The sequence below is a fragment of the Enhydra lutris genome, unplaced genomic scaffold, assembly GCF_002288905.1.
Source record: "Enhydra lutris kenyoni isolate GAN:26980312 unplaced genomic scaffold, ASM228890v2 scaffoldscaffold14, whole genome shotgun sequence".
Classification (NCBI taxonomy): Eukaryota; Metazoa; Chordata; class Mammalia; order Carnivora; family Mustelidae; genus Enhydra; species Enhydra lutris.
Window position 1 is genome coordinate 7,222,680 of NW_019154098.1, and position 23,625 is coordinate 7,246,304.

The 23,625-nt window shown below is 42.3% G+C and overlaps 1 protein-coding gene across 2 annotated transcripts in view; it reads right to left on the reverse strand.

Annotated features, from left to right (window-relative positions):
- LOC111146653 (KH RNA binding domain containing, signal transduction associated 3) overlaps positions 1 to 23,625 on the reverse strand; it is a 185,097-nt gene that overhangs the window by 41,388 nt on the left and 120,084 nt on the right. For both annotated transcript variants that reach the window (XM_022502292.1, XM_022502293.1), the window contains one exon: positions 2,385 to 2,467. In XM_022502292.1, coding sequence (XP_022358000.1) covers positions 2,385 to 2,467 — 83 coding nt within the window. The remainder of the gene's footprint in view (positions 1 to 2,384; positions 2,468 to 23,625) is intronic.

Genomic DNA, 23,625 nt, shown 5'->3' on the forward strand with positions numbered 1-23,625 from the left:
TACAAACTCCTACAGTGCATGAAACCATCTTTCCATCCCACCCCACAGTACAGCTGCTTCCCTTGGGTTTATCGGACAGAGCTATCCTGTCGAGCCTGCGATGCTGTGGGGAGGACGCGTGTGGCCACGGACCTCGGTGCAAAGCCTGCTCCTCTGCTTGTAAGCTGTGTGATCCCAGGCAAGTCCCCTCGTTCCTGGAAATCACAGTCTCCTTCGTCTATAAAAGGGCTCACGTCTATGTCACAGGTCATGAGGATTAAATGAATACTCAGATTACCTAACAAAGAGTGGCTTCTACATTTGTCAGCGTGGGCAATTAGCATACAATTCTCTGTCCTCCTTCAGGTGTGATGAGGTGCAACACTGAAAAGATCACTTCAAAGAAGGCAGACCGGCTGTCAAGCAAGATGTCTCTTTAAGTGAGTCTCCGTGACACTGAAAGGCCTTACAGTGCACCAGCCTCTTAATTGGTCTCTGCCTCTAGGCTCACCAACCTGTCAGTCCAGCCCCTCCGCTGCCATGGGATGACACTGACTCCAAGTCAAAAAGCACCGTCCCAGCGTGTAACTCTACGGGCTCCCCACTGCTTGCCGCCTGCAGCGGGGAGCCCCACCACCCTGCAGGGAGTCGCGGGCTCCCACCTCATCGCCTCCCCGCAGATCAAGTGCAGCTCCAGATACCACTTACCCCACCAAGCCCCGGCCCTGCTATTCCAGCTCTGTGAAATGCCCTTCCCTGCTAGTACCCCAGTGACTCTCCCTCCCACTTCCCCTTTCGCAGTGAAATGTCCTCAGTGTTCTCAAGCAGACTTTAGCACTGCCTACTTCCGGAAATACTGAATTTCCCCTCAGACCTCTCATAATGACAGTCACATTACACTGCTCTTGAGTATTTTGTTGTTGTTGTTTCCTTCTAGACTGTGAGCTTTTCAAAGAAACGGTCTCTGTCTCAATAATCTTTGTATTCCAAGCATCAGGCACAGAGCCCAACACACATGGACATTCAATACATGTGGGGTGAATAAACGACTGAAGCAGTGAATGCCTGTGACCCGCCATATTAATAATGTCACCATCCTCATCATGATCATTATCACAGCTTAAAGTGGAAAGGCGATACGCTTTCTAAGTCTGGGCTCACATTGTGGATTGGTCAGTGACTCCTCTGAGCCCTCATTTCATCATCTGTAAAACAGATACAGTAACTCCTGCTGTTACCATGCAGATTAAATGACACATGTGAGTAAAGGCTTACACTCCACCTGGGACTTCTGGCACATTACTCAATCCTTCCTCTCTACAGTGGAACAGGGCCACACGCTTGATACAGTTGCCGGGACACTAACAGGAGGTACCATATGTAAAGTCTTGGTTAGCACCCACCAGTGCCAGTCCCCCAGGCTGTGCCAACCCTCTCAAGGACATGAGCACAGTGCACCAGACTCCTACTCAAAAAGACCAGTTGAGACTGCAAGTCTGAAGGCTCTTAACTATTATAAGTTATATGAGAAAAAAATCTGACATGAGCCAAAAAGAAGAAAGAACTTTCTATCCATGTCAGCCTCAATGCCAGAGCTCAGGAATAACAGGACCAACCTGTTCAAAGTTGCCCGGCACTGCATGAGTTCATCGAAACAACCACATAGTCCTTATTTTTTCATACTTCATAAAGCCAATATTTTGTATATATGTCTATCTTTGTACTCCACGTAGAATTTTAAACAAAAACCAAATGGTTTCTAGGCATTTAAGAAAACATTCTGAATAGGGATAAACTGATTTCATATATCAATGAACATCAAGGTATATTATATCACAAGAGGTAACTATAAAGCTCTGTTTTGCATCGGATAACACTTACTTATTTCTGGGTAAATACCTCTTTAGAAAATGAATTAGAGCTACCTCATTATTCACAAATAGGAATCTGAAGTTGTTAGAAAATAGGATCACTGCTGCTAAGAAACAGAAACGTTATGTGAATGCCAAACAAAACGTCTGGGTCTTTCCACCGTAGGCACTGACAATGTAGGATATTTACACATTGCTGATGTGGTTTTAAGCCTTAGGACTTGCACAGCCACAGACTTTGTAGACACTCTTCCTGCTCAGAATATACCGAACACCTAAGTTACATTTTTAGAGTAAAAAATATTTCCATTTTTATTTTTCAGGCCTATTGCTTTAGCACTATGACAAATTTGGGAGGAGTAATCATGCTAGTTGGTAGGATAGAGAGTGCTTCTCCAATTAAAACAAACAAAAAACAAAGCAAGCCAAGTCACGATACCCTTGCTGTCTGATCATCCCCGTTTCCCAGAATGTACGTATGTGGACAGAGAAAAGTGTCTGTTAACGGGGGTCTAATCAGAGATCGACTCTTACCTTTGGGCAGGGGTGCTATAGCTGTTATCATAGGAATCATAACTCTGTTCGTCATAAGCAGTGCCATATCCATCATCATAGTCCTAAAATAAAACAGGAGAAGTATAAAAAAAGGTCAGAAAAGTTTCTGGAAAAAAAAAAAAAAACAACACTCTGCTTTTAGTAATTCTTTATTAATTCAGCTAACATTTAAATATATATCTAGGTATGGTACAAAGAAAAATGTAAGAGTGACATCAGTGAAAATGATGAGTAAAAACCTCCAAAAATTTTCTCTACAAAAGCCAAAAGAAACTGGAAAAATTCTCAGAATCAACATTTTCAAAAGTCTGAAAATTAACAAAAGGTTTGCAGAGATCTAAGGAGCATTTATTTCTAAAAACTTGGCTGAATCTTGGTACAAGCAGTGAGCTCTGTGATGTTTTAATGAGTCCCTTTCCAACCCACCATTCCCAGCTCTGCGGGAGCCTTGAAAACCAACAGCTGTAACCACAGTGGACACCAGCAGTCTGGGGACCACTGGAGGAAGCAGAAAAGGGTGATGTTCTTAAAACCTCATTTCCAGAGTATTGTATTTGACCTGACCTGGAGCTCATCCAGTGCAAAATGCCTTTTCCCTGGGGGTATTCAAAGAAAATAATTAGAGGCAATTATATAAGATTTTAGCTGCTTGAGGTAGTGGAACAAACAGCAGTCTAATCAAAGGCCAGCAAGAGAAGTGGGAGGACAAGATATCCATTTGCCCTTTGAATAGTTCTGACACACTCCTGACAATCTAGAAGATTACATGTCTGCAGAGTACCATGTAGAAGCCCAGGAAAGACCTGGGAAGGTCCTGAGCTCTCCTCTCCAGGGATCTGTAGGTTCAGCACAAAAAAGAAAGGCAAAGCCAAGGAAGGAATTAGTTGTAAATCAACTGGCTGAGTCTAAATGACTTGTTCCAACATGTTAGGGACTTAGTTTCCAGGCATTCATTAAAATCTCTGTCCAATCATTAGCTGACCACTAAGGTAACAGGAGACGTTTCAGTAACAACACATAATAAATATCACAATATTAGTTTGGAAAAGTCATTAAATAAAAAAGGAAAACAAAAATACTGGAAGAAGGAGCATTTAGTTTCCACAATTGGCACATTAAGTTACATCTCTAGTTTTATTTTTTATTTTAGATCTTATTTATTTATTTGAGAGAGAGAGGGAGGGAGAGAAGCAGACTCCCCACTGAGCAGGGAGCCTGATGTGGAACTCAATCCCAGCACCCTGGAATCATGACCTGAGCCGAAGGCAGACACTTAACCAACTGAGCCACTCAGGAACCCCTAAATCTCTAGTTTTAAAAAGATATGCAAAGAAACATGAAGGTATGGTTCACACAGAAGAAAAAAGTAATCAACAGAAACTGTCCCTGAGGAAGCTGAGACACTGGACTTACCAGACAAAGACAAATAAGTTATTTGAAATATATTCAAGAAACTAAAGGATACTCTGTGTCTAAAGAACTGAAGTATGAGAACAATGCCTCACCAAATACAGAATATTACTATAGATATAGAAAATAATAAGGAATCCAGAGAAATTTTTGAGTTGTAAAGTACAAAAAGTGAAACGGAAAAATCACCAGAGAGGTTCAACAGCAGATATAACTAGGCAGAAGAGAGAATAAGTGAACCTGAAGGTCAATCAATTGAGAATATCCAGTATGAGGAAGATAATACAAAAAGATAAGGAAACAAGTTCTCAGAGACATGTGGGATACCATCAAACATGAATGTATGCATAATGTGGTACCCAGAAGGAGAGGAAAGTAAGGAGAAAAAGATTATATAGAAAAATAATGGCTAAAAACTTCCCAAATTTGATGAAAAACTTTAATCTACCAATCTACCAAGAAGCTCAAAAAATTCCAAGTAGGGTAAACTCAAAGAGACCCATGCCTACATACGTCATCATCCAAAATGTTGAAAGACAAAGAGAGGATCTTAAAACAGCAAGGGAGGGGCACCTGGGTGGCTCAGTGGGTTAAAGCCTCTGCCTTCGGTTCAGGTCATGGTCCCAGTGTCCTGGGATCGAGCCCCACATCGGGCTCTGTGCTCTGCAGGGAGCCTGCTTCCACCTCTCTCTCTCTCTCTGTCTGCCTCTTTGCCTACTTGTGATCTCTGTCTGTCAAATAAATAAATAAAATATTAAAAAAAAAAAAAAAACAGCAAGGGAGAAGCCACTCATCATGTGAAAGAGATTCACAATAAGATCAAAAGCTGATTTCTCAAGAAAGACCAAGGCCAGAAGATGATGGGACTGCATATTCCAAGTACTAAAAGAAAAAGACTGTCAACTAAGAATTCTATAACCATCAAAACTATCCTTCAAAAATAGAAAAATTAATGTATTCTCAGGAAATAAAAACAGAGAATTCATCAATAGCAGATATGTTCTACACAAAATAGTAAAAGAAGTCCTTAAGGTAAAGTGAAAGGTCATTAAAAAGTAACTTGGATCCACATGAAAAAAATACAAGTAACACTGATACAGGTAGCTACTTAAAGAAATACTAAACTATAGTATTAAACTATAGTGTTTTTGTTGTAATTCCTTTTTTCTTTTGTAATTCCTTTTTCTCTTGTTTGATTTAAAAAACAACTGGATGAAGAACTACAATTCTGTGTTGATGGGCACACAATGTATGAAGCTGCAACTTGTATGACAGTAACAACACAAAAGGGGGCAGGTAAGGACATAGCTAAAGAGGAGCAAAGCTTTTGTGTACTGTTAAAATTAAGTTGGTGTAATTTTGAAAAAGACTGACATAAGTTAAAAAGTAAATTGTACTCTCCAGGGCAGACTAATAAAATAAGAAACAAGAAAAGAGAGGGGCCTGGGTGGCTCAGTTGACTCAGCATCTGACTCTTGGTTTCATTTTGGGTCATGATCTCGAGGTTATGAGACTGAGCCTGCATGAGGCTCTGCTTGAGATTCTCTCTCCCTCTCCCTCTCCCTCCCCCTTCGCTCCTTCTCAGCCTACACATGCATGTGCACTTTCTCTAAAAATAAATCAATAAAATCTTAAAAAAAAAAAAAAAAAAAAAAAAAACAAGAAGGGGCGCCTGGGTGGCTCAGTGGGTTAAAGCCCCTGCCTTCGGCTTGGGTCCTGATTCTAGGGTCCTGGGATCGAACCCCATGTCTGGTTCTCTGCTCAGTGGGGAGCCTGCTTCCTCCTCTCTCTCTGCCTGCCTCTCTGCCTGCTTGTGATCTCTGTCTGTCAAATAAATAAATAAATAAAAATCTTGAAAAACAAAACAAAACAAAACAAAACAAAAACAAAAAAAATGACAATGCAGTTAAAGTGATCCAATTAAAAAATCTAACAACAGAAAGAGATAGTAAGGTACAAAATAGACGTAAGACACAGGGAAAAAATAGCAAAATGGCAGATATAAAACCAACTTTATTAGTAATTACACTAAATGTAAATGGATTAAATGGAATAGAAAACAGAAATTGGCATCAATGTTTATGAGATCCAACCACTTGCTGTCTACAAGAGATACACTTTAGATTCAAAGATAAAAAATACATTGAGGGGCGCCTGGGTGGCTCAGTGGGTTAAGCCTCTGCCTTCGGCTCAGGTCATGATCCCAGGGTCCTGCGATCGAGCCCCACATTGGGTTCTCTGCTCAGCAGGGAGCCTGCTTCCCCTTCTCTCTCTGCCTGCCTACTGTGATCTCTCTCTCTCTCTGTCAAATAAATAAATAAAATCTTTAAAAAAAATACATTAAAAAAAAAAGGATGGAAGAAGATACACCATGGAAATACAAATCAAAAGAGGACTACCATAGCTGCACTAATATCAGACAAAATAGACTTTAAGAATTGTTACCAGAATAAAAGCACATTTACTTATAATGATAGAAGAGTCAGTCTATCAAGATGGTAATTATAAAAATGTATGCATGTGTGTATATATGTGTGTGTGTGTGTGTGTGTGTGTGTGTGTGTGTGTGTATAACAACAGAGCTCAAAATATATGAGGCAAAAACTGACAAAATTTTAGGAAGAAAAAGATAATCCAACAATAATAGCTGGGAACTTCAACACTGTACTTCAATAATAAAAAGAACATTAAAAAAAAAAGATCAAAAAAGAAATAGAAGATTTGAACAATACAATCTAATTATACCTAACAGCTATAGAACAGTCAGCCCAGTGAGGATGAAATACACATTCTTCTCAATACACATGGGACATTCCCCAGGAGAGATCATACATTCTCCCAATTCAAAATTCACTACAAAGCTAAGTAATCAAAACAGTGAGGTACTAGAGATGCAGATCAACAGAATAGAACTGAGTGTATAGAAATAAACCCTTACATCTATGGTCAACTCACTATCAAAAGACTGCCAAGACAACTCAATGGTGAACAGAACAGTATTCTCAGTATATGGTGTGGGAACAACTGGATACCCACACGCAAAAGAATAAAGCTGTCCTGTAACCTCACACCATATACAAAAACAAATACAAAATGCATCATACATCTAAGTATACAAGCTAAAATTATACAACTCTTAGAAGACATCATAGGTGTAAATCATCGTAATTTTCAAACAGTTATGAGTTTCTTAGATATGCCAGCAAAAGCACAAACAGCCAATGAAATATAGACAAAAACAGACTTCGTCAAAATTAAAAATGTATGCATCAAAGGACATTAGAAAGACAGTGAAAAGACTGTCCACAGGATGGGAGATAATATTTCCAAATCACATATCTGATAATGGTCTCATATTCAGAACAAAAGAAGAGCTCTTACAACTCAACAATAAAACAACAATAACAATAACAACAACAACAACAAGAGCAAAAGCCATCCTCCCAGTGCAAACTGAAGACATTCTGCAGATTTAAAAACAAGAACACTGTGGTTATCTGAAAAGCACTGTGGAAGTCAAAAAGGTCCAGAGAAATCACCATTTTATAAAATCAAATTAGATATATTACAATGACATTTATGTCCATGAATGTATGAATTCTACCCTGAAACTGATCATCAAGTTTCTGGTGTTAGTCAATTATATAGTGACCTTGGATTAATTGCTATATACTTAATATTTAAATGAGCCTGAAAAAAACACCTATTTTGGAACATTGGTCTCACCAGTGTTAATCAGTTTAGTGATTACCACCAGATCTCTTGAAGTAGAGAAATGTGGTCAAGGGGTGAGAGAAAGGATCTGGAGTTAGATGAGCTTCCATAAGTTACCATCAGTGATTTTAGGCATGCTCATTCCCATATTGAAATCTGTTTCTTTACCTGTAAATTGTGAATCCCTTAAATATTCTGAAGGGATGAGAAATTATATATACACACATATGTACAGATTATAGCAAAAGCACACACCCTGTATTAAGAACTTTATGAAGAACAGCTTATATAATTAATTATTGTATTAAAGCATTACCCATAAAGACCTCTCTCCTGGATTTCTCAAACAACACAGCTAACAGATACAGAACATCAGAAGCCACTGTGTGCAAGGGTATGAGCCAAATAACTTAGTTTATTCTCTCTTAAAAAGCATCTGTTAAATATTAGACCTCAATTTACTTGGCTTAGGCAATCACAAATATCTAAAAAGTTATAATGATTTCCATTTTGTAAAACAAACATCAACACTAAGAGGCAGTACTCTCTCTGTAGGAATGAGGCTCAAACATTTTGCACAAGATCACCTATTTTTCTTTTAGATGTTTTTTCACAAAGGAGGAACTTAGTATTTGTTGAAGAGCTGCATGTCTAGTACTTTGGGCACAAGACAGAATAAAATATAAAATGAAAACTCAATAAATAGGGGCAGAGGAAAAATAAAAGTGAAGAATACACTTAGCAAACAATATATAAACCACAGTGTTCCTCACAGTCGCATAAGGCAGATTACTCATTTGGTGATCTTCCAATGACCAATGCAAGAAGGAGAGAGCTATCGGACAAGATATAGGCAAAGAATACAACAACAACAAAACTGATGGGATTTTAAAAACGCAGTAAGTCATATAAATGCAGTTATTACTGATAATCCTGGTGAGTTCATAAATTAAAAGAAGCTGGTGTTCCTAACAGGAAGAGTAATATTAAGTTAAATTAAAAAACAGCAAGAACAAACCAAAGCCCTTCCACTTGCCTCCTACCCTGTTCCTGGCACTCAGTTAGACATGACAAATGGAACAGGATCGTCGTCGTCTGTGGTGCGAGGGAGACGACGGACCACTAAAGAGATAATGATAACACCGCAGGTCAGGTGCTATGGCAAAGGTGAGCACTGAGGTGGCACAAAGTTGCCCAAAGGGGAATGGGAATGGAGAAGACGACCCCGAAGCGCCAATGCTAGCACTTCGTTTCAAAAGCTGAGAAAAGCAAAAGCAGCTGTTGAAATCATTAAAAATAAAAACCAGGCAGAAGGAACAGCAAGTGCCAAACAGCAGAGGTACAGAAATCTGAGAACCCTCACATCCAGGAAAACCAGCAGCTTGTTGGGGGCACCTGTAAAGAGCAGAGAGCAATGAAACTGAGAAACCCATAAGCCACAGCATGGATTTGAGTTCTGAGTGACATGATCCACCTTGTGGCTTAGGGACACAGGGAACAGGGTGTGGACACAGAAGATCAGGGTGAATCTGGAGGGCTGGACTGGTCATTAGATCATGGCTCTGCATAGTGTGGCAATGAGGAGCTCAGAGTTCTCCAGGAATGTGTTAGGAGCCTGAAGAGTATGGCTTCACCAAGTGAAGAATTCCACTGCTCTGTTTATTTAAAGGACCAAGATTGTAAATGAGTGGAACTTTCTTAAATAACTAAAATGTTTAGTGCTATACTATTTTAACCCTACAGTTATGTTATTCATTCCTTGTTCAATTATTCCGTCAGATATTACAAGGCTAGAAATGTACTTGCATTTTCAAATTGTATAGGTCACTGAATTATTGACTTCCATGTTTTTACACTAAAGATTTTAAAGGATTAAAATTGCAATTCTCACATAATTTCTTTCATGATGATTTCACAGATGGATTTGGCCATGGGGGGCAGAACTCTTCTCATCACAAAAATTGTCTGTTCTGTGGACGACACTTGAATAATACAGGGAAGCGTGAAGAACAACGTGACTGGAGCGAAGGAAGAAAAGTGAGTGTAGGTGCAAATATGTTTGTAAGTTTCTAGGAAGGAGCAGAGGGGTTCTTGTTGATCATCGGCCATCTTACTGCAAGACAGGAGAGGAGGTCACTGGTAGACAATCGGGGATTTAATCAGAAAGGATTCAAGATCGTTCCCATGAGGAAGGGCAGCAGGCAGAGGGAGTGAGAGCCCCTCAGCATTAGGTTTCTTTGTCTGAGAACCAATCTGGGCATCAGCAGCGCGCTCTCTCTTTTTGTTTCTCTCTTTTTTGTTCTTTTTTTGAATGCTCTTAGTGTTTCCAACTACTGCTTGCTGGTTTATTTATTTATTTAATTTGATATTAAGAGATTCCTCTTTGGATTTTTCTGAGGCCAGATCAGGGATTTTAACAAATAGTGAATACATTATTTGCTACAGGTTAACATGTAATTGGGCAGAAATCATAAATCTAGTAGAGACGGGGCATCCCAGACTTGGTTCAATCACACCGCTGAGAATCTACTCTAAAAACCCTTCCAGAACCTGGGGTGGGGGACATCTATGTCCCTGTTGGCAGTGCTCAGACGTGTTGAACGATTTTCTTTACAGTTGAAATCTTCAGGTAATTTCCCGCATTTCTTTATTTTCTCCAAGAGAACATTCTCCTTTGTGACGTGGCCTAGTCAACATGTCAGCCTCATTTTTTGCCGTATGTCCTGAGCTGCTCCCAACAAGCCTCTGCATCCCCACCCTCTGCCAGGGGCATTTTTCTCTGTGAGGCTCGGAGGACTCTCCTCTCCTGCTGTATCTGCTCAGTCCCAAGACACCGTGCGATGCAGCGACTGAGCAGATACGCACATCTCCATTCCTGGGTGGGAAGGAGTGGGCCTTGGCCTCCCCCACTGTTACCAACACGGATCATGTCTTGTTTACTCTTTTACACAGAGCAGGAAGAGTGCCTGGAGCCTAGGAAGGGCGGCTCGATACATCAATGCTCATTCGATTGCCGGACCGAGTGCCTGCAGAGGAAAAAGCATGCAGCCGCACCCCCGCCTGGTCCTGTCTCCTGCCCTGAGCATGGGCCTTATGAACTTGCTTATTCCAAGAACTTACTGAATTCCCTCAGAAGCAAGCTTAAGAGCGCTCCCTGACTTTATTCAAACGCAGTGCAAAGATGTTTTATCTCCTTTGCCACACTTTAAAACAGGGTCCTGTACCCGTGAGTGGGATGGCACAGGAGATATACATGTCTGATAAAATGCTGAGAATCCACTGGTCTCCACAAAGCTCTCTGAAGGCACCTTCGTCTGGGCAGAGTCAGTGCCTGGGGCTTTCCCCTCCCCCCAGCATCCCCCCACCCCCACAGGAAGTCTTCAGCTATCTCCATGCCATCTCTGCATCCCCATGATAACTGCGGTACAATCACCCAGAAGGTTTCAGCTGAACTCGTATGATATTCTAACTCATCTCCCTGGAAGTGCTCCCTTTTCTAAACCTTCCACCAGAAGTAGCCACTACAATGTGGGTCTGAGCTTGCTGCCTCCCTTCTTACAAATCGCCACTCCCCACCCATCCTGTTTCTACAAAATAAAGCACACCTTGCCAAGCCTCGCGCGGGCTCACCTCAGCATCCTGCCCAGAGACAGCGCAGGGCATGCCACAGCACCTCTAGAAGCTTCACCGTTTCATGCTGTAAATGCTCTGTGCCCTCCGCTCCCTCTGCTACCCCCTTCTAGGTTTTCCATCAGAAGACCTCAGGCTTAAATTTCACACCCTCCTTTGTGCTTCCACGATAACCGATAACTCGCTAATACAAGGGACCTGGAATTATCCCTCCGCCTCCCTTCTTCCCCCCAAGTCTGCAAGGTCCTCATGGGTAAGACCCAAGCCTTGCTTGTTCTCATATCCTCAACGTCTGCCATGTTGGAGGCTCATAGTGACCTTGTTGAATAAATGAATGACGACGAAAACTAAGTACGGACCAAGTGGCAGGAAGTAGACCAAAAACTTCTTTAAGATGAATGCAAATTAAGGAGATATTGTAGAATCAAATGCAATATTTATTATAAAATACGGTAAACGGTGGTAATGAGACCTCACCTGAATTCTTCTGTCAAACATTACCTACCGGTCTTACATTGCCTGTTCTCAGCAAAAATTCCCTTTTAAAACTCTGTATGCTATTTCTGAAAGTCAGAACATTATTAAAAACAGCAAACAAACATGGACAAGAAATAAATGTATATTGATATAAAGTCTTGCCTTATTAACAAAGAGTTACTGATTCAACAGGTTACACCTCTGAGTTTTCATCTTTGACAGTGAAGACGTCTATGTGGAATTTAACTGAGAGGGTGACCTGGACACTTGCTAGACGCCAGGGCTGTATGAGGAGAAACATGTTCTCACATAGGTAGAGATTCTCTGTTTGCCATTCCCGACCTAGAAAACTCCAACCGACACATGGCCAAATACCAAAGAAATCTTGCTTTGAAAAGAGATTTTTCTGAGATAAAGGAAACAGCATGACCTATTTTTAATTCTATTTCTGTCACAAGTAAAATCAAGCATAACATTTAAGCTGGGAAAAGCCATTTTAAACAGAAGAATTTATAAAAGACTTGGATTTCAAAAATAATGTTTCAGTTTTATGTCCTTTTAAAAGGAAACAATTACCCTATATAACACCTCACTTTAATTAGGGTGATATCTGGTCATTCTGAAATGCAAGAGGTTTTAATTTATAATACAGCACTAAAACATATTAAAATCTGTAGGCTTGGGGTGACTGGGTGGCTCAGTCGGTTAAGTGTCTGCCTTTGGCTCAGGTCACAATCCTGGGGATCAAGCCCCACGTTAGGCTCCCTGCTCAGTGGAGACTCACTTCTCCGTCTCCCTCTGCCTCTCCCAACTCGTGCTCATGAGTTTTCTCTCAAATAAATAAAATCTTATAAAACATCTATAATCTTATAATGACTATTTTGACTTTATAAGACAAACATTAAGCTAAAAACAGTCTTTTCAAAAACGCATTTTCCCGGGGTTCTGAGTAATAATATCCTTGTCAAGTATTACCAATGACCATGAACATATCACATAACTAAGTTGATTTATAATTAAGGACAAAAATCACAATATTAATAATAATTCTAAATAAGAATCTTTTCCATAATCATTTAAATATCATTAATTCAACAATCAAAATCACATCCCTAGGTAATGTTTACAAGCTAGGAGGAATATACTATACACAGCTTCTAGATTATACAAATTCTTCCTATCAGCCTTTGGAGTCTGATCCTGTGTTCAAATTCCAGCTCTAACTGTGCAGCTTTGGGAATATCACCTAACCTCCTCAAAACTCAATTTTATAATATGCCAAATGGGAATCGTGATCCGTGTTATGGTTATTTCCAACAGTTGTAGATGGATTAACCAGAAAGTATATATGAAACCTGCTTGACACAGTACTTGCCCAATAAATGTAGATTTATTTAAGGATCTATCCCTTTTAACATTCTCAAACTCTTAAACCAGAGAATCAGCAGAGCTATCCATGGATTTGTCTTTTATAGAATGTGATAAATTCTTAGAACTTTGTCTAAAACAGCAATGTCTGTGTGTCCATTCAGCAAATGCTGGTGCCGCCATGGTTCTGGATGAAGCAGCAGTTGCCCACGACCAGCTGTGATCCTCTCCACAAGTGAACCCAGCTTGGGAAAACAGAGCTACGTCAGTCATTCACAGAACCATTTCTTTCCTCTCAGCTCATACCTAACAGGCACAATTAGATCTGTCTGGATTTGACGAGGTGTTAAAAAACACAATAAAGGAAAATTAGATAACAAAGAGGTTAACCCAGCAATTCCACAAACAAGGGAAGGGAAAACTGTACACAGAATATTAAAGAAAACCAAATTAAACCAGAAATCCCATGAGGATGGAAGAAAGGGGAGTTACTAAACTGCATTAAGGCCACATTATGCACATCATGCCGAAGACTTTTACATCTATTTTTCTGCTTTCCAAAGGAGGTGGGCATTTGTTGAATGCCTACTACTTGCCAGGCATCTCTCCAAGCAGGGGGACACAGTACCAAACAAACAAAACCAAAATGCATCCTTGTCCCTGGGGGGCTGACATTCTGGTGGGGCGGCAGACGGAGAAAACCAAGCATCCCAAAGATGGCACGGGGGAGGTGGGGGAGGCAGCCAGAGGAGCCTTAAGGACTCCAGTACCAGTGTGAAGGGAGTGAGGAGCTGCTTATGCAGATTTGTTTAAGGGGGTGGGGGGTAGATTTCAGGCAGGATGAACGACAAGCACAAAGGTCCTGAGGTAGAGTCAGCCAGGTTGAATGAGCCAGAGGAAGGCAGGAGCCAGGTCACCTGGGACCTGCAGGACTTGATGTGAGGGAGGTGGCCACCAGAAGCTTCTGGGCCTCCTGAGAGTTTCTGTGTTGTCTGAGATTTGTCTTTCTGCTTCATTTGACTTGACTTCTTCAACATTGTTTCTTCCTTCATCTGCATCTAATCTGCTAAAAACCATTTACTTAGTTCTTTTTTTATAGTTCTAGAATATCTGCTTTCTGTATTTCTATATTTTCCAGTTCTCTGCTTAAACCATCAATCTCATCTTTTAATTCCTAGATGATACAGAACATAGAGTTACTTTAAAGTTTATATCTGATATCTGAATCTACTATCTCTATTTCTTTTCTGTTTTTTATTATGGTGACTTCAACTTTTACTTATATATGAAAAATTACAGAAAAAATTTAAAGTCTACGTTACATATTTCTCCGGAGAGAATTTATATTTGCTTTGGGTGGGAGGATAGGAGAATTAGCAATTCCAGCTTAGCCTTAGCCCAGAGGGACTAGGACCTCCAAACAGCCTTCCCGCGTAAGTGCTTCTCTGAGCTCCAATGCAAAGCCTACAGGGTTATCAACCTTCTGCACCCAAACCTGGGGGCCTTAAATTCCAGTTTTGGTTTTTTTTTTAAACCTTTCCAAACTCCAGGTTTTTTAAAGCTCAATTACCTTCTCAGCTACCTCTTCAGGAACTGGCAGAAGGCCCCCCAGGGGTTCTCAAGCAGGGTTCTACCAGAGAATAAAGCCCAATACCCCACACCCACTGTGTACAAAGTGAATTCACTTCTTTCCCATGCATCTAGAAAGGCAGTACCTTCCTAGCACCATTTGCTACATCCCGTGATAGAGATGAGGCAGCCCAGCTGAGAAAGGCTGCCCAAGGGAAAATGCGCTCAAAAATGCTGAGCTCACCTCTTTGGCGTTCCTCAAGAGGCTAGCTAGTATTTGGTTTGTTTGTATTTTGCTAGCTCTTATACCTCCAAAGACGTTTTCTTTGTTGCTTCTGTTTCACCCCTCCCAGCCACTCTTGGCAAGGTCTGGAGCAGACTCTCATGAATGGGGTCTCCCTGTCTTTTGGGCCACCATGTTCTCTGAGTCCCGACAGGAGGAAGCATTCAGTAAATCCTTTCTGAATCAGTGGGTCAATAATGAATGACCAACAGCTGTAGATTCATTCACTCACTCTTCCCAGTGAGAAGACAGCTCCTGTGAGAACGACAGCTGGCCAGGAGGGAGGCACCAAGGGACTCCAGCGTCACCAGGAAGAAGAGCCTCCTGGAACACAGAAATGCACACCTACTGCACAGAACACAGCTTCCTCCACAAGGAAACCGAAGCCCCAGACTATCAGAGTTTACACTGTTAGCACTAGACTGCTCCGTGCTTAGCTTCCAGGCAGAGAAACCTTCGGGTTACCACCTGGTCTAAGGGCAGATAGGCCTGCAGGAAGTCGTGCTGTTGTGTGATGGACAGAGTATTGGGTCTGTCTGGTATAGCATTCTTCAGACACAAATTGGTCATATTTTAAAACCATTTATCCAAGTATACAACAAGGCATAAAAAGGTACAAACCCCAAGTGCGCTGCTTAGTGAGTGTGCAGAGCAGGTAACCAGCACTCGGATTAAGAACCAGAACGCCCCGCCCCCACTGCGAGGCCGTCCCCGAACCTGTCCTCAGTTACTACCTCCCCCAGGCAGTAACCACCATCAAGTGAGCTTGAGCTTTCTGTCAGTGGAATCCGGGTGACTACTGCTCTGCCCAGCACAGTGCCCTGAGATCTGTCCTTGTCATCAGAGGGAGCTTCAGCGGCTGGTTCCTTTCTCGCTGCCTGAAAGTACCGATCTGTATCGTCACACCGCGGCTGGTTTATCTACTCTTGTTCTGAAAGGTATTTGGCTTCTTTCTAGTTTTTGCCTACGTGGCTCTTGCACAAGTGTTGTGTGCGTCCTCGTACGTTCCCAGGAGCAGCACCGCGGGGTCTCAGGGAAGCACGTGTGCAGCTTTAGCAGGGGTGTCAAATAGGTTTCCGAACTAGTGTTATCAGCCTGCGTTTCCACAGCAGCAGAGGAGAACTCCTATTGTACCCCGTTCCATTTAAAACTGGAAATTATCTTTTTAACTATTTTCGTAAGTATGAACAGCACTGGGTATTATGCTTATCGTAAACAGTAATCCCCACTTATCCAAGATTTCGCTTTCTGAGGTTGTGGTTTCCTACAGTCCACCACAGGCCAGAAGCAGATGATCCTCCTCGTGACCCCTTGTCAGAAGGCCAACAGTAGCCTCCCGCTATGTCACAGGCCTGCGTCACTCCCCTCGCTCCATCTGGCCACATGGACCTTTTATCGCCCCACATCCTCCCAAGAAGAAGGGTGCACAGCACAGTAAGATATTTTGAGAGAAAGAGAGACCACATTCACATAGCCTTCATTACAGTATACTGCAGTAACTATTATTGTTGTTGTTAATCTTCTAGGGGCCTCATTCATACATTAAGCTTTATCATTGGTTTGTGAACAGGAAAAAACAGTGATTGTAGCATTGAATAGTATCTGCAGCTTCAGGCATGCCCCGGGGGTCCTGGGACAAACCCTCCGCAGTTAAAGAGGGACTGCTGTATCAATGTCCTGGGCACAGTTAGCAAGGGTCTGGCATGAAAGACAGAGCTACTTGGTAAACTGAAGAACTGAGATTTCTGAGCCAAAACCAAAATGACTTTTAGACTACTTTTTATGTGCCAGGCACTATTTTAAATACATTTTTTCAAAGATTTATTTATTTGAGATAGAGTGAAAAAGAGCATGAGCAGGGGAGAAGGGCAGAGGGAGAAAGACTCCTCTAGCAGCTCCCTGCTAAGCATGGCAGCCCCACTGGGAGAGCGGGGGAGGGGGGATGTCTACCCAGGCTCCATCCCACAACCAGAAGGTCATGACCTGAGCGGGAAACTAAGAGCCAGCTCTTTAACCCACTGAGCCACCGGGTGCCCCTAGATACTTTCCATATGTTAATTTGTCTAATCTTCATAACACTATGTGTTAAATAAGTACTAATATTTCCACTTAAAATCAGGGACTGAGGGATAGAGCAGATAAGAAATTCACCCAAATTACACAGCAATTAAAGACACAGCAAAGATGTGAATCTAGTCAGTCTGACTCCAGCCTTTGCTTGTAACTATGGCGATAAATACAGGGCTCATCCCCATAAAACAGAGGATCAGACCCTGTACTATAATCAGCTTCCCGGGACAGGGCCACATTCCGAGGACACATCTGGACGGCCAGCCGGCCTTCTGCACGTGTTACCCAACCTGACAGTGTACTTTAGCCCTGAAATATATCTTTCAAGGTTCCATGTCCCGTTATGACCTCACACTCTGCTAACGAACTGGATGAAAGCAAAAGGATAAAGATAAAGACGATAATAAACCTCATCAGTAAGACGGCACCGCCACGCCTCTGCTGGCCACGCCTCTGCTGGCCGCGCCTCTGCCGGCCGCCCCAACATCCACTGGCACCTCCCGTGGGTCTCTGCCTGCCTGAATGCTGCTAGCACCTTTCTCTGTTTGGTCTGCTGTCTCCAGAAGTCTTTCCACATTCCATCAAGCAGCAGTCTTCCCTGATTGGTCCTCCTGAAATACTCTGTATGTGTGTGTGTTTCCTTTGCTGTATTAAGAAATCAAATATTGGGGCGCCTGGGTGGCTCAGTGGGTTAAGCCTCTGCCTGCAGCTCAGGTCATGATCCCAGGGTCCTGGGATCGAGCCCCGCATCGGGCTCTCTGCTCGGCAGGGAGCTTGCTTCTTCCTGCCTCTCTGCCTACTTGTGATCTCTCTCCCTTTGTCAAATAAATAAATAAAATCTTTAAAAAAAAAAAAAAGAAATCAAATATTGATTACTACGTGCTGGGCACTATGGATAAAAAGCCATGGCATCTATCATCAATAACTTGAAATGTAAGGAAAATAATGATATAAGTGAAGGGAATGATCACATTGTTCTAAGAAAGTATCTTAAGTAGAACCACCACCTGAAACAGACAGGGTCATGGGCAGGTTCAAAGCACAGACAGTAACAGTTTGTCTTCCTAGACACCCTGATCTGCTTGAACGCAGGGATGGAGTTCGATGAACGCTGGTTAATGTGCGAAGAAAATGACAAAACTAAGATGGCAGGTTCTTGTAGGGGATCCATTATAACAGAGGGCCATTCCCATGGTTCTCAAGCCCTTCCCTGCCGCAGCCCTAATTCACTTGAGGGACACGACACCTCCATCCCGGTAGCTCAGATACAACCATCATCGCTCGCTCACTTCAATGGGCAAGCCCTCACTGCAGAGGCAAAAATTGTTCTCCATGCCCTAGAGACACTGTCATTCCAGAGTTCTCCATGCTCTTAAAATGCTTTTCTGGTTGGTTTGTTTAACAAAAACAAAAAACAAAACAACAAACAAACCAAAAAAACCCTCTAAATACATAAATTTAAAATCTGAAATCATTTCTCAAAGTTCTGCGTTTCCAAAATAGGTCAACCTTCCAAAAATTTAGGAAAGAGATCAACTTATGAAGGTCCTGACAGACACTTCAAGTAAATTGCATGTGGCTCTTGCTTCTGGTAAAATGAATGTGAAAAATTACAGAACCTTCATCTTTTTATCTAAAACAAAAAGGTGTCCCTAGGCTTTTCAATTCACATTTAAAATGCATTTTCATAAATAACCTTTTCACAATCTGTACTCTGTTTTAATTAAATTTCTCACTATGGAAAACAAGATAATTGAAACAATTTAGAGATTAGTTAACTGTCAAAAAATTATGCCAGTAGTCACTGCACTGGGAAAATTTGCCAATGGTACAACGTTCTTCTGTAACTAAAGTCCCCAAACTAGTCATGTAATTGAAACTCCAGGTGAGCTCACAAATGAAGAAGGACAAAGGCTTCACCGAGTCTTCAGAACAAAATCTACATCACAGATTTACATGTATGTTCAAACACTGCATTTGGTTTTGCACGGATGTTTCCAGTCACCGAAAATTTGGAAGAGTTTATCCCTCTGGCAAAAGAGTCCGTGGCAGTCCCTGCATGACCAGGTGTTGGAGGGGACACCGACTATGGCGGGAGCAGGCTGCCTGCTTCAAGCCAGCTTCAACTGCCGCAGCGTTACTGCGCCATGATGCGGGAGAACAGGCAGAAGAGGCATGTCTGCTTGTGAAACCCACGGTTCAGATTTCTGCTCCGATTCAAAACTGTCTCTGACTTTTTAAACCTGGATTAAGTGAACGGCAGATGTCCTGTGAGGAAACGCCCCCTAAGAGCTGCACAAGACAGTCCTGAGAAGCCCCATCCCCACGGGGCAGAGCACTGGCTCCGGGGGGGCCCTCCATGTGCCCGGCCGTCCCTCGCCTCTTGCAGGTAGGCACGACTGCACCCCATGAGGGAGGCATCCCAGAGGGATAATCAGAGCATATCAAGTACCCGCAGAGCTTCCATATTCTGAAGTTAAAGGACTTCTAGAATGCCCTACCATGTTTATGTTTAAAGGGGATCAACCCATCAGCTCAGCCTCCAAAGCCTACAGCGATTCACATGAAGATATTGGGGACATCACTGACTGGCACGTACTTCCTATGAAGAAATAGATGGGTGACATGGGCATAATTAAATGAGTTAGAAAAGAATAAATGATTAAAGCTTCTAAGATGATCTGAGTTTGTACATCTTGAATGGTGAGTATGCATTTGAAAAGAACTCTCATTTTTAAAACATTTTTCAAAACTTCTAGAATTCAAGAGACTCAGAGCCACTCACTTTCCACTTTCAGCTTGTTACTTCCATTAAAATATAGTTTGCTGTGTTTGTTCTGTGACTTTCTTTTCAGTACCAAGATTTCTAGCTGATGAAAATGTAGTTACTTATTAGAAAAAGCATTTCTGGGTGACAGAATGAAGAACGCTTCAGAAAACAACCAATTACAGAATTTTAAAGTTGGAAAAGAAGTTAGGACGGTGGGGTGCCTGGGTGGCTCAGTAGGTTAAGCCTCTGCTTTCAGCTCAGGTCACGATCCCAGGGTCCTGGGATCGAGCCCTGCGTCAGGCTCTCTGCTCAGCGGGGAGCCTGCTTCCTCCTCTATCTCTCTGCCTGCCTCTCTGCCTGCTTGTGATCTCCGTCTGTCAAATAAATAAATAAAATCTTAAAAAAAAAAAAATGTTAGGACGGTGTCTGGCCTAACCTGCTGGTTCCTTGGGTGAAGTACCGTGACTGGCACTTTGTAGTCACAGAAACCAAAGCCCAAAAGGGTTAAACAATTTGCATACGAAACAATGGTGACACTGATAAGAACGGAGACAAGAAACCAAGTACTTGCCTCACAAAGTAACATTCTCTTTATTAAATTGCATTGTCTTCCACATTTATTAGTTCACTAAATGAGCCATGCTATGCTGCTAAAATTGGTGCCAGATACTTAATTTTACTTCACTAAGTATATTTAACAGTGCACATGACACATGGAATGACACATTCATTGGCCGTAACAAAGACCACACTCCACATGTTAATGTATGATCTCTAAACTGTAAGGCCTGTGGCAGGCTTTGGGCAAACTCAGAGGAGAGGTGAGAGAAGAGAGGAAAAGAGAAGAGAGGGAGGGTGGGGAGGGAAGAGGAGAGGAGGGAAGAGGAGGCAGAGGGAGAGGAGAGGACTGATGGAAAGCTGGTGGCAGGTGAGACATGGGGACAAGCATTACAGACAGGTGCAGACTGGGAGAAGTGCAGGTGCTCTTGGAGGACATGGTCACAGCATGTGAGCGGGATGCTGCGAGGGAGGGGTGTCTCCCGAGGAGGGCAAATGCCCTGGGGTGACATGAGGAGCTGGAGACCAAAGAGCGATGCAGATGTGAAAAGGCTCGGTTTGCTGTCTGCTTATAGGGAACGAGAAGAGGCACGGGTGAGACCCTGCCGCCTGGGGATATGCCGTCCACCCTCACCAGCCTCTGTAAGCCCACGGGGCTGGCCCAGGCCACAGCTTTGACAGTGCTGTGTGGCACTCTGGGACAGAAAGACACAGGAGGTGGACAGTGGAGGGCCCGCAAGGGAGAGGCGAGAGTTGGAGATTTAGATCAAGTAGTTACAAACAAGCGGGGTTTGTTGTTGTTGTTGTTGCTTAAAAGATTTATTTATTTGACAGAGAAAGAGCACAAGTAGGCAGAGAGGCAGGCAGAGAAGGGAAGCAGGCTCCCCGCCAAGCAGGGAGCCCGATGCGGGACTCGATCCCAGGACCCTGAGACCATGAACCAAGGCAAAGGCAGAGGCTTAACCCACTGAGCCCCCCAAGCACCCCACAAACATGCAGTGTTAGGTGAAATCATGGAAACAGACATTTTTCAGCAACAATAAAAGATAGTGAGCGTTTAAAGAACATGGATCTATTTTGATTGTGTGTTTTCTCTGCATGTGGAGCCTAAAGTGATTTATCAAAACTGGTTTCATTTTAGAAATTCATATGTAAATTGGGCTCTGCCAGGAAGCATCAAACATGTCTTTCTATGTAATTACACCAACACTTTGAATTGTTAAAGTGCTCTCATTGAACGTATTCTGGGTTATGTTAATTACTTTGTCAGTTATTTAATTATTTGGACATAAGTAATCAACCAATGTCATTTTGGGGAAGAGGTACTTCTTGTTCTCAAAAAAGAGATGAGAAGTTACAGTAATTATGTCTAATTTTACTAAGTTAAAAGTGGAGCAGAAGGTCCCAAATTTCTTGGCAAATGGTTGAAAACATATCCATTATCTGTTTTCTTCTCTCCTGGAAAAAAAAGCTAATCATGCTGAATTGTCTTGTTTCCTTAGAGTTACTCTTAAAAGACAAGCGTTCACCGACGGGAGGATCTGGTCTCCCCAGTGGAGAGTCTGTTCCTCACGCACGGCCACTGCCTGTTGCCTGCCCTCTCCTCACGCTCATCTCCTCGCAGAGCAGCAGACTGATTTACTAACAGATGTTCTTCTCAAGGACACATGCTCAGGGAGCATTTGTGACAGTGACTGTGATGAAGAACAGTTGGCCCAGGTGACATTATAAATGATCAAATATCTTCACATATACACCTTGAGAAAAATCAATCCAATTTCAATAGTCACATTTTGACAAGGAAATACCTTCAAATTATCAAGCTTTCTCACTGGGGCTAATCAAGCGTATTCTTATAACGGCCACTGTAATGCTCACCACTCGCTGAGTGTTTAAGCCTAGTGCCATGCGGGGATCCCTTCAGGCTGGCGCACGTACTCTGAAGAACACGGAGTATTTTAAGGACTGAAACGTATGCTTTCTCAAAAAAGTAGCAGCTGTGGCAGGATCTGAAGGAATAGGATGTTACCCCCTTTTTGGTTTAAATAAGCAACTGATAGGATTTTTTGTCTTTTATTCTGGAAATAATGTCCTCAGATAATAAATGTTAAGTGGAAGTTAAAATGAAAAGCAAATTGAATTGGTTGGATAGAACCAAACAAGTTCACAGAAATAAAACATTTAATCACTATGGATGTACTTTGAGGAGGATCTTTAAAAATCACATTTCTGAGTTCCAAAGGAATGACACGTCTTTTTGAGAGTTACAGGTGCTCTGAAACTCTTAAAGAAAAAACTATTTTTTTTGGCTAGTCAATACAACACTATTGTCTTTTATTATTTTTAAAATTCCTAAACCCATCCTGTTTTTCCTAATTAGTCTCAATTTCCATTTATCTAGTTAAGGTAGCTTAACACAAGTGGCTGATTACACGGCCAGGCCACAGGGGTCATCTGACAAAATCTCCCGTCACCTGGCCCACCGTCCTGGGGAAGCAAGATGAGGTAGCCGCTACATTTTCTCCAAAGAGGAGAAGAGCCTATAGTCTCATCTACTAGAACACGGTTCTTCATAAAGCACTGACTGTTCGAGACAGACAGCCCCTGAGTCCTGAATCCCGCATCTGCTCCTTCTTTATCTGCCACACAACTTTAGGCGAGACACTTAACTTCTCACTTGCACAACAGATCATAACATCTCACTGAGTGGCTATGAGAAGAACATGACAGAACATACATGAAAATGCCTTGTGGAGGGTAGCTTCTCATTAAATATTACATCGTCTGGAAAGTTCATTCTTATACTGAGATAAGAATTATGTTACTCTGCGACTTTCAGGAGCTACACAGAATTAGTCCTATCTCTTTGTAACCTGTAACTGCCCTTTGAACATCAGGGACAGGGATAACTAAGGCAAGATGTTTTTTCAAATGCCAACTCTCACACTGCTTCCCATCGGATGGTTACAGTAATGACTTGGAAAAGATCAATGGTAACCTTCATTAGGAAAACTTATCGGGTCTCTAATCCAGTAAAGATTTACTAAGTGCATATGATGTGCCAGAAACTATGCTACAGGCGAGAGAGTGTTTTTCCTTAGAAGTTTATAATCTGCTGAGAAACAGATGTATACTAATGACTACACTATACAGCTATATGCCCACAGTGAAGAGAGAGAGACAGAGAGAGCACAAGTAGGGGGAACAGAACAGGGAGAGGGAGAAGCAGGCTTCCTGCTGAGCAGGGAACCCGACCCGGGACTCGGATGCCAGGCCTCTGGGATCCTGACCTGAGCCAACAGACTCAACAGACTGAGCCACCCAGGTATCCCTTAAAACTCAGTCTTGAGAACAGTCACACATTCAGCAAA